Source organism: Rhinopithecus bieti, unplaced genomic scaffold, assembly GCF_001698545.2.
Source record: "Rhinopithecus bieti isolate Rb0 unplaced genomic scaffold, ASM169854v2 scaffold_5626, whole genome shotgun sequence".
Classification (NCBI taxonomy): domain Eukaryota; kingdom Metazoa; phylum Chordata; class Mammalia; order Primates; family Cercopithecidae; genus Rhinopithecus; species Rhinopithecus bieti.
The window spans coordinates 7281377-7295345 of NW_016805666.1; the positions used below are offsets into that span (position 1 = coordinate 7281377).

Consider the following 13969-nt stretch of genomic DNA (forward strand, 5'->3'; position numbering starts at 1 on the left):
TTTTTTTTTTTTTTTTTTTTTTTGAGACAGAGTCTCGCTCTGTCGCCCAGGTTGGAATACAGTGGTGCGATCTTGGCTCACTGCAACCTCCGCCTCCCAGGTTCAAGCGATTCTCCTGCCTCAGCCTATCGAGTAGCTGGGACTACAGGCTCCCGCCACCACGCCTGGCTAATTTTTATATTTTTAGTAGAAACAGGGTTTCACCAGGTTGGCCAGGATGGTCTTGATCTCTTGACCTCATGATCCGCCCGCCTCGGCCTCCCAAAGTTTTGGGATTACAGGCGTGAGCCACCCAGCCCTCCGATTCTTAATTTTATGGTTTATGTTGTACCTCCCCAGATGAAGTGTCTCTTTTCTTTTTTCCTGCATGTTTAGTTTTCACTCATCCTTGTAGCACAGCTCAATTGTCACTTCATGAAGCCTTCCATAACCTTCGTAGCTCCATTAATTATACTCTTCTCAGTGTTTAAAACACTTGCCATATGAAACACTATTTACTTTTGCTTACATTCTTACCATTTAGTCGGCCATTTCTGTTACTAAATCTTTTTCTCAGAGCACCTGGGATAGTGTTGCGTCTTAGTAAAAGAGGCTGATAAAAGTAAATAAATCTGGCTGATGCCAACAAAATTTTGGTCCCCTCAATTTTTTGCTCTGATTACCTGCAGATTCTCCCTGGCCTTCATGTTTGGCAACCATTGAGGAGAGCAAGGCTGTAAAAGTAGTTCATGTACTTGATATTCTGAATTGTAATTAAGCAGTGTGGCTTAAATAGGATTTGCTTTTCTGGGATTTCTTATGCAACAAATAATGTAGTAACTGGAAATCCAAGTTCAAGGCACTGGCAGATTTGATGTCTTCTGATGACCCTCGGCTTCATAGATGATGCCTTCTCCCTCTATCCTCACATAGCAAAAGGGGCTAGGCAGCTCTGGCCTTTTTTTGTAAGGCCAGTAACTCCAGAAACCTCATGACCTCATCACCTCCCAAATGCCCCACCTCTCAATACTATCACATTTGTGAGGTTAAGTTTCAACATATGAAATTGTGGGGGACAAAAATTCAGACTATAGTATAGTATTTCAAGATTACTTAAAATCTTCTCTACCAAACTCATTAACTTTTAGGTTAGCACAGTATTTTCATTTGATATTTTGGTTTCTAGTGTTATTACTAATTTTCTTGATCTGATGTTATAACTAAAAAAAAAAACCAGAACATTGTACGTGAAATGAGACTGAGATAAGGAAGCTGACTCAGAGATGGAGATTAAAAAAAGAGAGATGAGAGATTGAGATCTGCAGTGTCAAACTGACAACAGCCGGGAGTCAGGAGACATTAAGAGACTACATCATCTTTGATTGTTAATGATTATTTATTGTTATTGATAAATACTACTGTATTTTATATATTATATATATTATTTTAAAAAATATTTTGTGCCATTTATTGAAAGAAAATTGCTAAGCTTGGGAAAACATTTATTGAAAAATGTGGTTTCTACATCTGAGGAGTGTATCTTGCACAGTAGGTGCATAGATTTCTTCCTCTTCCTGTTCCACGTGGCCTTAGCTTAAAGGCTGTGTGGCCATCACTTGGTATTTAGGGTAAGACTTGTGCACAAAATCAAAGACGGGTAACCTTGGTATAATTGTAGTATCATGTAAATAGCTTTTCTATGTCTAATTCTTGCTTTCTTCCTACTTTTTCAGAAGGTCAATTTCAGTTAATTTCAAGTATCTTTACATAATAGTGCTTCAGTAACAGGCGTGGAAGGAAAGTGACATGTCCCTAGAGCATTTTCTTGAAATCTAATAGATGATTGGAGTATTTACCATGCAGTTGTATATATACATAAGCAGTGAATTCGAGAGGAATTTTTAAGCTATAAATAAAAAAGCACTGTGTGCCTCATAGACGTGAGTAGGCATGTGGCTGATCCAAAGGGAATGCGTTATCTCAATTGATTAATCACAGTCAGTTACAGATTGAACTCTTTGTTCTACTCTTTGCCCCCTTCTCACTATTGCACTTGACTAGTGTTTAAAAAGAAAGAAATGTGGAATATTTTCTCACTGCTTTGGGATTTTATAAATGAAAATACTAGTGGTATGTAAGTACAGCAGGTACACTACTGTATAAACCAACATAAAGGGAATTGTTTGAGAAATTTGAACACTTGGATGATTTGAATAAAGGATTATGATAAATGACCAAATGAATGAAAATAAATCAGGTTACTCTTCTTTCTGCTTGATAAAGCAATTTTTTTTAAGGTAAAAATTATGAGAATGATGAGGGTGGTAGTTAGCATTGTCTTTCTTTGATAGATTTGTTAATGATCATAAAACTGATTTATTTAAAGACATGTCTTTGTATAACTATATTTTATACTTTTGTATCTGGAAACAGATACTGAATTTCAATTGTCATGTGGAAGAAATCAACTAGTTTTATCCTTTGATTTATAGTAAATCAACCAGTTTCATTTATTGTCTGATATTGGCAATGATCACAGCCTAATGTATCAAAACTAACAAACAGAATAAAAATTCTCCAAATTAAATCCAGATTTTAAGACACTTTCTAATTATATAAAACTAAATATTTTGGGCAGTCATTTTTTTTTTAACTCTGAAACTAGAAGTCCTACTTTAGAATATCTTAATAAATACCCATTTTCCTCTTTTATTTTGTAACTTGGGTAAAATTGAGTCGACTGTTTTCCCAGAACGCTGTTCTTAAACAAATGGTTACCTCATTCATTAGAACTTTACTTTTTTTAGGATTTCTAATTAAGAAAACATTAGGCTTGTAACATTGTCAAATCTTGGTTGTCTTTCCTCCACATTTTTTGAGGTCAATAATCTAATAGGCCAACAATTAAGCTATGCAAGAAATGACGTGTATTTTAGTATGCCACATGGGAATATGCTGTATTAAAAATTGTGTCAATATACTATTTTATAATTATGAAATGGAATGAATTTTAGAAATAGAAAAGGTGATTTTTTGTGCTTAGGTCCAAACTGTGTTTTGTTTTCATTTCAAATTTTCATAATAACTATATTGTCTCCATATCTTAATTGTGTTCTTTTATAGCACTTTTGTTTAGTAATTTGTATATGCTTGGCTGTATTCTCAGAGGCTGTTTCTATTTAATGTCATCAGAACAGCTCATAAAAAAGTGAAAATTCGGTCAAACTAGTTATTTGATATTATATATGAAATCAAAACAGAACCTGAAACATTATCTTTTAATTTAAATAAAGAACCCTAAATTTTAATCAAAGGTATGCAGAGGCACATGGAATATATGACTGAATGGAAAACCTCGATTAACTTGATGCTGGAAACCTGTTTCTAGGAACCTTTACTTGAATCAGTGAAATATCAAGAAAAAATATTTACAGAAGAATAATAATTTAATCATTAAGTAAGCTAGTATGATCTTCAATCAATCCTGAGAGAATCATGGTTGAGAATTAGAAAATTTTGACCAGTAAGATCAACACTGTTAAAAAAAAAAAAAAAAATCTGTATTTTTGTCCATATTTGGTGTATATCGGGCTCGTTTCATTTAGCACTTAGTATTGCACTTTCCTTTTCACTTTTTAAACTGGGCTGTTTTATTTTTCTGAGACATCTGATTTACTGAGGAGGAAAATGGAAATGCACTACAGAGCCCAAGGGTATGACAGCTCTAAATGAGTTTCCATTTCTGTTTTAAGTTAACCATCCCTCCCTATCTTACATCTGTTCCTTTGTTGCGCCCTTTGGTTTAACATTGTTCTCCTCCCCGATTTCCTCTTCTCCTCATTGTGAACTCATGGCAGGGTCTGCTTGGTGAGCTCATTCTCTTACAACAACAAATTCAAGAGCATGAAGAGGAAGCGCGCAGAGCCGCTGGCCAATATAGCACGAGCTATGCCCAACAGAAGCGCAAGGTGATGGATGGTTTAAGGGGGCTACCAATACATTCACACTAATCAGCCATTTCTGCCAAGATCATGTCGCCTTAATCCATTCATGGACTCCAAATACAAGAAATTAATTTGACAAAGTAAAAATACAAAAGATATATCATATAAATATGGAACTTCTCTCGAGTGGGTAGTATAGGAAAAGCCAAAAGTAACAAATTCAAGCAGAGGAGTTTTGGTTTCTGAAAATTAGGTTATCTGTAGGGTTCCTGTATTTATATTTAGAACAAAATTAGGAATTGCTGTTTATGTGGTCCAGTTATTGAGTCACCCTAAGTTTGTAGGCATCTTACCTACCTACTTGCTCCCCAAGTTTTTATTTCTGAAGTGCAAAGGATTGCTGTAGATGACCAATTTACACTAAAGAATAACATTTATTTATTTGTTTTAGCTAAAGTGTATGGATAGGGAACATTCATGTTCTTGTAGAAGAAAGTTACTTTGACTTAACTTTTAGGCAAAAGCACGTAGTTCTTATACAGTTTGACAAACTCATTGCGTACATTTTTCACGTTAATCAAAGTCAGCACAAATAAATTTTCACCTTGGACCACTGAAGGTTTGAACACTGGAAATTTGATATCATCCTGGTTGCTAAAGAACAAGTTCTAATAAAAGCATAAGTCTATACCAGTATGTGGCTTTTGGTGCAATCAGCAGGTCCATAAAAACATGATTTTGATGGTTAGGTAATCCCACCATGTAGATCCCAAAGTTCATGTTTGGAAGAGACTTTTAGGTCAAAGTGAAATAAGTGTAATGAGTTTAAAATTATACTCTGAGATCTTGAAATCAGCTAATTATGTTACATCTTATTAGATCAGAAAAGTTTTGAAGTTATATACAAACCCTAGTCAGGAACAAAGATTCAGTCATATAATTCTTGTACATTCTACTATTTATATCAACCAATATTATAGATAATGATTTAGTGCAGTAATTTTGCTGGCTAACCTTATCTCATTTGGTGGTGGTTAATACTTCAGAGTACTCACCATAGTTTCATTTATTTTGTCAGCATCACTTTCTGGCTTTTCTCAATTCCATGGCTGTGGAATCAATTCCTATGTATATTTAGCTTTGGTGAGCAAAACATAGGTAGAAAAGAAAAGAAGTGGGTTTCCTACCTGGTTAAATTAAAGTAGCTGTGTTAAGCCAAGGAGGACTTATTTTGAACGGTACTTTACCAATCCCTGTTCTATATACTGTGAATATATTATTGATTGATTGATTGATTGATTTTGAGACGGAGTCTCGCTCTGTCGCCCAGGCTGGAGTGCAGTGGCCGGATCTCAGCTCACTGCAAGCTCCGCCTCCCAGGTTCACGCCATTCTCCTGCCTCAGCCTCCCGAGTAGCTGGGACTACAGGCGCCCGCCACCTCACCCGGCTAGTTTTTTGTATTTTTTTAGTAGAGACGGGGTTTCACCATGTTAGCCAGGATGGTCTCGATCTCCTAACCTCGTGATCCGCCCGTCTTGGCCTCCCAAAGTGCTGGGATTACCGGCTTGAGCCACCGCGCCCGGCCAAATATATTATTTAAATAGCCTGACAAATTGGATGCTTAGGCTGAGCCAAATAGCCTGACAAATTGGATGCTTAGGCTGAGCCACCTGTACTTTAGTTTCGTTACAGAAAGAAGGGAGAGGAGCAAGTATGTTCTTATATGTTACTTAGAAATAAGAATGTAGCTGTTGTTACATGTTGTTCTTAAGTTTTTTTCGTAAGACAACTTGAAATGTGTCCCATAGGCCTGCTATTTAGCATTCTAAGATATGACTTAAGATTAATGATGAGCTTTTGAATCTGACAAATCAAGAGATACCCATAATGAATACTGATTCATTTTCTACATTGCTGAAAGCTAATGTTCATTTTAAGCCTCCTTTACTAGCCTTTATTTGGGCTGAGAGATGTTATTCCTCGTTCTGATATTTATTGGGTTATCTGTTTAACCCTTTTATACCTCCCTTTCCCCATTTGTAAATTAGAGACTGGCAAGATGTTTTACCCTGAGTAGAGCAGCACACAGGGTTTGTTCCTGCCCACATTGTAATTACCTTGAGGGGAAGAAAATGGGACTTTAAAAACAATTGATGCTCTTTTATAGTGAAATTATCCCTCTTACTCTCCCGAAAGACTGTTACCTTACAGTGTCCTCCACTCCTTTCCCCCTGTGGTTATTACAGAGATGACTTTTCAGTTCTTCACTGCCATCATGATCAAAATCCTGATTCACGAGATTTTTATCATTCCAGGCATGTGAGGTTTACTTGATGCACAAAATCACAGTACTTTTTGTTGTTTTTTAGTTGTTTTTTCTCCCTTATCTTCTTGAAAGTCTAAGTAGATCATCATTTTGGGTATCTTATTAGTAGCAACTAAGAAATTTTCCCTGTATCTTCTGAGCAAAAGAACTCGAGCAGAGACAGAAGATTAAAGCCGCCTTTGGTAGTTCTGCCTCCCATGGATATGTTCACACACATGGAAACTTTTACAATGACCTTTTTATGTACGTGTTTCAGAATTTCAGAGTGGCCTCAATGGCTTCATAGAGGAAATACTTGACATTTTTGAATTAGGCTTGGTTTTGTGAGGAGCTAGTAAAGGTTTTTCTCTTTCAGCTTTAGCTTGTTTCTGCGGAGGATTCCGCTCTTTCTCCATCAGTTTCATAGCCCTGGAATTGTAGAAAAGCTCTGGTTTCAAGACCATTGATATCCATTTCTGTCAGGGTGAGTTTTAAATTTATTTCATGATGCAAACAATATATTAAGCAACAGGGCATGAACTTGCTCTTGTTGTAAGTCGATGAATTTTATCAGTAAATCACATCAAAATAAAATATACCCCATTTGCTAGTTAAGACCTAGAGTGACAGATTGAAAATAGCTTGTGTTATTCTCTTAAGAAAATATATAAAAATTATCATCTCATCAATCTTAAATGTTTTATAAATCTAAACGTTTTTCTCTTGTTTCCTAGGAAATATTAGGTCTGATTTTTTACTTTACCACCAGTTGTCTTTTATTTTACTTTATTTTTTTGAGACGGAGTTTTGCTCTTGTTGCTCAGGCTGGAGTGCAGTGGCACAATCTCAGCTCACTCTGACCTCTGCCTCCCGGGTTCAAGCGATTCTCCTGCCTCAGCCTCCCAAGTAGCTGGGATTATAGGCATGTGCCACCACATTGGGCTAATTTTGTATTTTTAGTAGAGACGGGGGTTTCTTCATGTTGGTCAGACTGGTCTCGAACTCCCGACCTCAGGTGATCGGCCTGCCTCGGCCTCCCAAAGTACTGGGATTACAGGTGTGAGCCACCGTGCCCGGCCAGCTGTCTTTTAATATAACATTGTGATTAACTGTGATGTTCTATGAAACTAAGCGGAGAGGAAACATGCTGGTAAACCATGTGTGAGTTATTCATTGTACCAGAAAGGCAAATGATACATTTAAATACTCCTAAAATTTAAATTTATAAACATCTTAACAGTTGTGATCATTAAATACTACTAATCTAGCATAGAAATTATATTTTTAATATTCTACTAACCTTATGTCATTTTAATTTTTTATATAACCTTTTTATTTTACCAAATTAAATTAACCTTTTATAGCCCTTGGCTTATACTAAACATCCTAACTTTTTTGTTTAATTGTATTAGTTTTTAAGTTATTGCCCCAGATATCAAGTAATGTTGGATTTTCTATAATAATTTAGGATATATTGCCTGAAGTCAGTATTTACATTTAAAGCTAAAACAATTTATACTAATACAGTTTATACATTTCATACTAATTTAGCTACAGTTGGATAAATATTTAATGGAACAGAGTAAATCAAAGTACCCTTTTAAAATGAATTGGAAATAGGCCGGGCAGCGGTGGCTCACGCCTGTAATCCCAGCACTTTGGGGGCAGAGGCGGGCGGATCACAGGTCAGGAGTCGAGACCATCCTGGATAACACCGTGAAAACCCGGTTCCCTTAAAATCAAAAAATTAGCCGGGCGAGGATGGCGGCGCCTGTAGTCCCAGCTACTCGGGGCTGAGGCAAGGGAGATGGCGTTGGACCGGGGAGGCGGGCTTGCCAGTGAGCTGAGATCCGGCACTGCATCCAGGCCGGAGCGACAGAGCGAGACTCGTCTCAAAAAATAATAAATAAATAAATATAAATAATAAATAATATAAATAAAATGAATTGGAAATTAAATCCACATAACAATTTTTTATGACCACACTATTACGGTGTGATGGCATGCCAAATGATCATAATGTGGAATTATTTATTTCTTCATTGGCTGTCAAGATTCTGTTCTTTAGTTTGTGGGCTCCTCTCCAGCTTGCTTGTCTCCTCACAGTTTAGGAGACTGTTAATAATTCTTGTCCATCCTACGTAAACACACACAGTCAAAATGAAAAAAAGCTTCTATCAGCAGATCTGTGCTTGCCGTACAGGAATGGGAAAGCAATTGAAGTTTGCATTATCTTTTTTCTAATTACCAAATCGTTTTTGGAACTATTTAGGCATAGACTTTTAAGGAAAAAAAAAAAAATGTGCCTTTTGTTTCTAGCAAGGTTGTCATCTATATTGTTGAAATAAAAAATTGAGGAAAATTATGAGAAAGTGTTTAGAAATAGAAATTAAAATCTTAACCTTTCATATTGTGGACAAGACTTATTAATGTCTACCTGAATTAGCAAATCATTTAAAACTTTTTCGTGTATATTTGCTGCCATGTTGTGTTGTGATTGCTTAAATAACCAATGAATGAAGATCAACAAGGATTTAAATGAAGAAGAATATGAATTTAACTATTTTCTCCTGTGAAATAAGTTCATATTTACAAGTTTTGATTTTCAGAAGTTAGACAATTATTTTTAAAGGCTGGGGATGACAACTTCTGCCTCTTACCAAGAAGTCAAAGCACAGTTATGTGAATTCGTCATAAATTACATCTTTTTATTCTATTTGATTATTATATTTTGTATGTATAATTGTATTGTGACTACTTTAAAACCTGTTATATAATAAAATTGTTTGTTTTTTAATATTTTATTTTAGAATTATTAGCATTAATAACAATTTGAAGTAGTTTACACAATACCTGTGGGTTTTATTTTTGTTTTATATTCAAATTAATTTTAGTTGCTTTACTTGGCTTCATTGCTATGGATGCATTCTCTGTATTATGAGTTAGCAGAGCTTTCCTTGGAACTGAATTTAAAAGCAAGCATTTGGGTCCACTTAAATCTCTGAAAATACGCAACTTGTTCTTTGCATTTATTATATAATTTGCTACTTATGATACAGAAGTGGATACAATACAAAAATATTTCCTTATAAGATACCCTGTGACCAATGAACTTTTTAAATAGCTGTCAACAGTGACATGTATTTGACTTTTCAAAACACATTTCTGGAGGGATATCAGTGCTTTATTTCCCCAAATATCTGATTCCCTATGCTTTAGTACAAAACAGCTTCTGAAGAATTTAGTAACCATATGTGTTGATCTCTTGTTTTTCTAACTAGTCTTTCATAAGAAATGACTAGAATAGCAACAGGAAAATGATTGCCTTTTAAGGTTTTGTTTCTCAATATAAAATTTTGGTGAACTATTTTATTGATAAATACAGATATTTTACTTTCTTAAATCACTTGATTTAAAATTACTTTGATTAAATATGCATATGAAGTCAGTTGTTTTTAACTCTCAATATGTATCAAAAAAATTTAACTTGTTGTACATTCTGTATAAACCTAATTCTATTCAACTAAAATTATTTTAAACATTTAGGTGTCAGACAAAGAGAAAATTGACCAACTTCAAGAAGAACTTCTGCACACTCAGGTAATCGTGATGACCAAGAAAATCTAGGGACTTTTAATACTGTTTAAAAACTATATTTGAATATAACTTGGGTGATGGACATTTTACTTTTTTAACAGAGCAAAATTTGGAATGGTAATGATAGAACCTTATTATCAATAGATGCAAAAGGCTAATTAGAAATAAGGAATAAAGACAGAACTAGATAAGTATGGAGTTAACTCATTTAGTATGTAAAACCTATTTTGAGTGAATCTTATGCCCAAAAGGAAGAAAGTGGCTTGTCCTTACATAAACCGTGCTTGCATTTTTACATTGATAAGCTAATACAGTTAAAGAAATTTGAGTTGAGTCTACCTCATCGTTCTAATGGGCTCTCAGGAAGCTTTTACTTCGCTTCACAAGTCTGAAACCAGTCAGACAATGCTTATCTAAAGTTCTTTCTGGCACTACTTAGAAAAGCTGTTTTCTTATAGTTGGTGATAAAATTATTATTTTAAGGACCTATTTTGTGCAGTGTAATGAGTGGGTAGCATTCTAGTACAAAATTACCCTATCACAGCCCGGCGCAGTGGCTCACGCCTATAATCCCAGCACTTTGGGAGGCCGAGGCAGGTGGATCACGAGGTCAAGAGATTGAGACCATCCTGGCTAACATGGTAAAACGCCATCTCTACTAAAAATACAAAAAATTAGCCAGGCATGGTGGTGGGCACCTGTAGTCCCAGCCACTCGGGAGGCTAAGACAGGAGAATGGTGTGAACCCAGAAGGCGGAGCTTGCAGTGAGCCCAGATGGCACCACTGCATTCCAGCCTGGGCGACAGAGCGAGACTCCATCTTAAAAAAAAAAAAAAAAAAAAAATTTGCCCTATCACTCAATCATCAGTTTTTCTATGTAAGTAACACTGACATGCATTAATTAACTTATTTTTTAAAGTTCAAAGAGTTACTGTCAGCTGGGCATGGTGGCTCATGCCTATAATCCCAGCACTTTGGGAGACTGAGGCGGGAGGATTGCTTGAGCCCAGGAGTTTGAGACCAGCTTGGGCAACCCAGAGAAACCCCGTATCTACAAAAAATTTTTTAAAAATTAGCCAGGTGTGTGGTTTGTGCCTGTAGTCCTAGCAACTGGGAGGCTAAGGCGGGAGGATCGCTTGAGCCCCAGGAGGTCAAGGCTACTGTGAGCCATGATTGCTCCCTGGCCAACAGAGCAAGACCCTGTCTGGAAGAAAAAGAAAAAAAAGAAAAAGAGTTAATCTTGGATCTCTTTTTTGTGAAAAAGTGGAACAACTACAAGTTGAGTATCTCTTATCTGAAATGCCTGGGGCCAGCCGATTTTGGATTTCAGATTTTTGAATTAGGGATAATCAATCTGTAGTATATTTTGAGTCACAGGTTTCTTTGGTATCTATTTATTGAGTCTCAAACCTCACTATACACTAGACTCAACTGTGCTCTGAGTGGCACTATATCTATGTTTTTAAGGCTTCCTAGCCAGGCGATCCCAGTCTGCAACCAGGGGTAAGAATCACTGGTCACAAAGCACAGCCTCTGGAGCACATTAGACATGCACATTCTTGACCCCGTCCTATACCTACTGAAGAATCAGAAACTCTGGGAGTGAAACCCAGCAATCCGTTTTTAAAAGCCCTCAAGGTAATTCTGATGCATTCTAAAGTTTGAGAATTATTGTTCTAGAGCTTTGAGAGACAGCCAAATAGCACATCTCTTCAGGATGGCTACAGATTGGCTTCTGTACCAAAGAATGTTTCCATCCCCAGAAAATGTAGACCCCAAAATTGATTTTGTGTTTACAAAGAAATGAGTCAGTGGAAATTCTACCCTCTTATATATCCCTTGATATAAACCCTTCAATTTGTGCAGCTGTAATTGTCAGCCACTAGGCACTGATAGACTGTATTATGGAGAATTCACTGGGTTTTCTGTATCAATGATATCCAATAGAAATAGGCAAGCCACCTGTGTAATTTTTAATTTTTACATTAAAAAATGGTAAAAAAGAAACGTGGAATTAGTTTTAATAATATATTTAGCCTAGTCTATCCGAGATAGTATCATTTCAACATGTGATCAGTATAAAAAATATTAATGAGGTGTTTTACACTTACAGCACAATCTCACTCCAGACCAGCCACATTTCAGGTGCTTGATAACTACATGTGGCTAGTAGTTGCCATATTAAACAACACAGATCTAATCCTTAGGTACTACCACAATTTTGTTATATATACTATTACTAAATATAAATGAATAAGTTTATGTAAAAATATGTTTATAGTGGAGTCTAGCCAGTAGTTCTGTCTCATACTATGTATGTGTTCAATTATGTATGCGTTCTTTTAATTTGGCTTGAGTTGGACTTTCTGTAAGGATAGAACCATGATTTCCTGTTACTTACTTTGTTCTTGAAAGATTCCAATAAACTAAAAAAAGTGTAAGGAATATTTTCTATTATAAAAGGTATGATATTATATGTTGGACATAAACATTCTGCTGTTTGTAGGAAGGGGTTATTTTTAATAGCTTTCTCTGTATTGTTAATGTTTTGAGAAGAAATAAAAGCTGGGAAGACAAATTAGAAAGGATCAAATTTATTTGAGAAGGAAAATGTGTAGCCAAGCAACTACTTGACCAAAAAAAAAACCTGTTTAGACATATTAGTCTTCTTTAAAATTCTGTTTTTATATCATTATTTTTTGTGTGTGTGTCAAATAGTTGCTTGACTACACATTTTCCTTCTCAAATAAATTTGATCCTTTCTAATTTGTCTTCCCAGCTTTTTTTGTCTTTGCCAGGCTGGAATGCAGTGGTGCAATCTTGACTCACTGCAACCTCTGCCTCCCGGGTTAGCAATTCTCCTGCCTTAGCTTCCTGAGTAGCTGGGACTACAGGCGCCCGCCACAACGCCCAGCTAATTTTTGTGTTTTTAGTAGAGACAGGGTTTCACCATGTTGTCCAGGATGGTCTCGATCTCTTGGCCTTGTTATCTGCCCACCTTGGCCTCCCAAAGTGCTGGGATTACAGGCGTGACCCTCTGCGCTCAGCCTATATCATTCTTTTAAATATTAATATATTATCTCTGGACACGGAAACACAACAAAACAAAGAAGAGTTTGAGCCTCTGACAGACCTCTATTCACAACCCTGCTTCTCTACTAGGTGACCTTGGGCAGGCTGTCAGATATTCCTTGCTCTTTATGCCTAGTCTGTGTAATTCCTGCTTTATGGGGTTTTTGTGAAGGCTAAGGGAGTTAATGCGTTTGCAACACTTACTAAGGAGTCTGTCACATAATGCATGCTTGGGTACTGCTAGCTATTATTATTTTATAGCATCTTAGTTAAAACATAAAATAATGCGAAGAAAGGGAAGAATTTGAATTTTTGTCAAATAGCCCTGTAATGTGAAGACTTAAAATTTTGGTATCATAGGAAATATTCCCTTCTAGAATGTACTTAAGAACTGCTTGTTTAAATTCTTACATTTTCAGTATTTCAAAATAATTTCTTCATTGTGAGTAGCAAGGAATTTTCCAAATGAAATTCTTAATTATGATAGAAAATTACTATTATTTCTACTTTTTGTAAGAGATAATAATCATTGTTTATTTTCTTCCCAATGTTTTCATAGATGCTTTTAAAATGTAATACATTTTAAATAGGAGATATGACTTCCATATTTTGGAAGATTTTAATTTAGACTTCATACTATTTGATAACCCATCTTTTTCTTATATAGTTACACTTACTATTTTGTTGCAGTTAAAGTATCAGAGAATCTTGGAACGATTAGAAAAGGAGAACAAAGAATTGAGAAAATTAGTATTGCAGAAAGATGACAAAGGCATTCATCATAGAAAGCTTAAGGTATTCTAAGTTTATCTTGTTTATTCTCAAAACTTTACTGCTTAGCATTGTGTGTTCATCAGTACCAGGTTTTAAGGAGCTGTAAAGTATGCTGTCATCTTTTTCTTTCTAACCTAATGTCCTTGGAGGATGGAAGATCTCTTCCTATATTAACACATTTTAAAAGTTGTAGTCTCCAAATGCTTGTTTTATACTATGCCCATAAAATCTTTACACTTTTAAGAGTTATTTCATGTGAATTGGTTTATTTTTCTGAAATATCTAGTTTATCTCTA

The 13969-nt window shown here is 35.6% G+C and overlaps 1 protein-coding gene and 1 long non-coding RNA gene across 5 annotated transcripts in view; one reads left to right on the top strand and one right to left on the bottom strand.

The window, feature by feature from the left end:
- The window catches only part of LOC108530501 (uncharacterized), a 10339-nt gene extending 5169 nt beyond the window's left edge, over window positions 1-5170 (bottom strand). Inside the window, exon 1 of the long non-coding RNA XR_001885857.1 lies at window positions 4979-5170. This is a non-coding gene — a long non-coding RNA (uncharacterized LOC108530501). The remainder of the gene's footprint in view (window positions 1-4978) is intronic.
- Window positions 1-13969, top strand: part of OPA1 (OPA1 mitochondrial dynamin like GTPase) — a 101022-nt gene that overhangs the window by 25025 nt on the left and 62028 nt on the right. For 2 of the 4 annotated variants that reach the window (XM_017873455.1, XM_017873456.1), the window contains 3 exons: window positions 3837-3947; window positions 9776-9829; window positions 13590-13694. In XM_017873455.1, the coding sequence (XP_017728944.1) occupies window positions 3837-3947; window positions 9776-9829; window positions 13590-13694 (270 nt within the window). The remainder of the gene's footprint in view (window positions 1-3836; window positions 3948-9775; window positions 9830-13589; window positions 13695-13969) is intronic. The other 2 variants (XM_017873457.1, XM_017873458.1) reach the window with 1 other exon arrangement.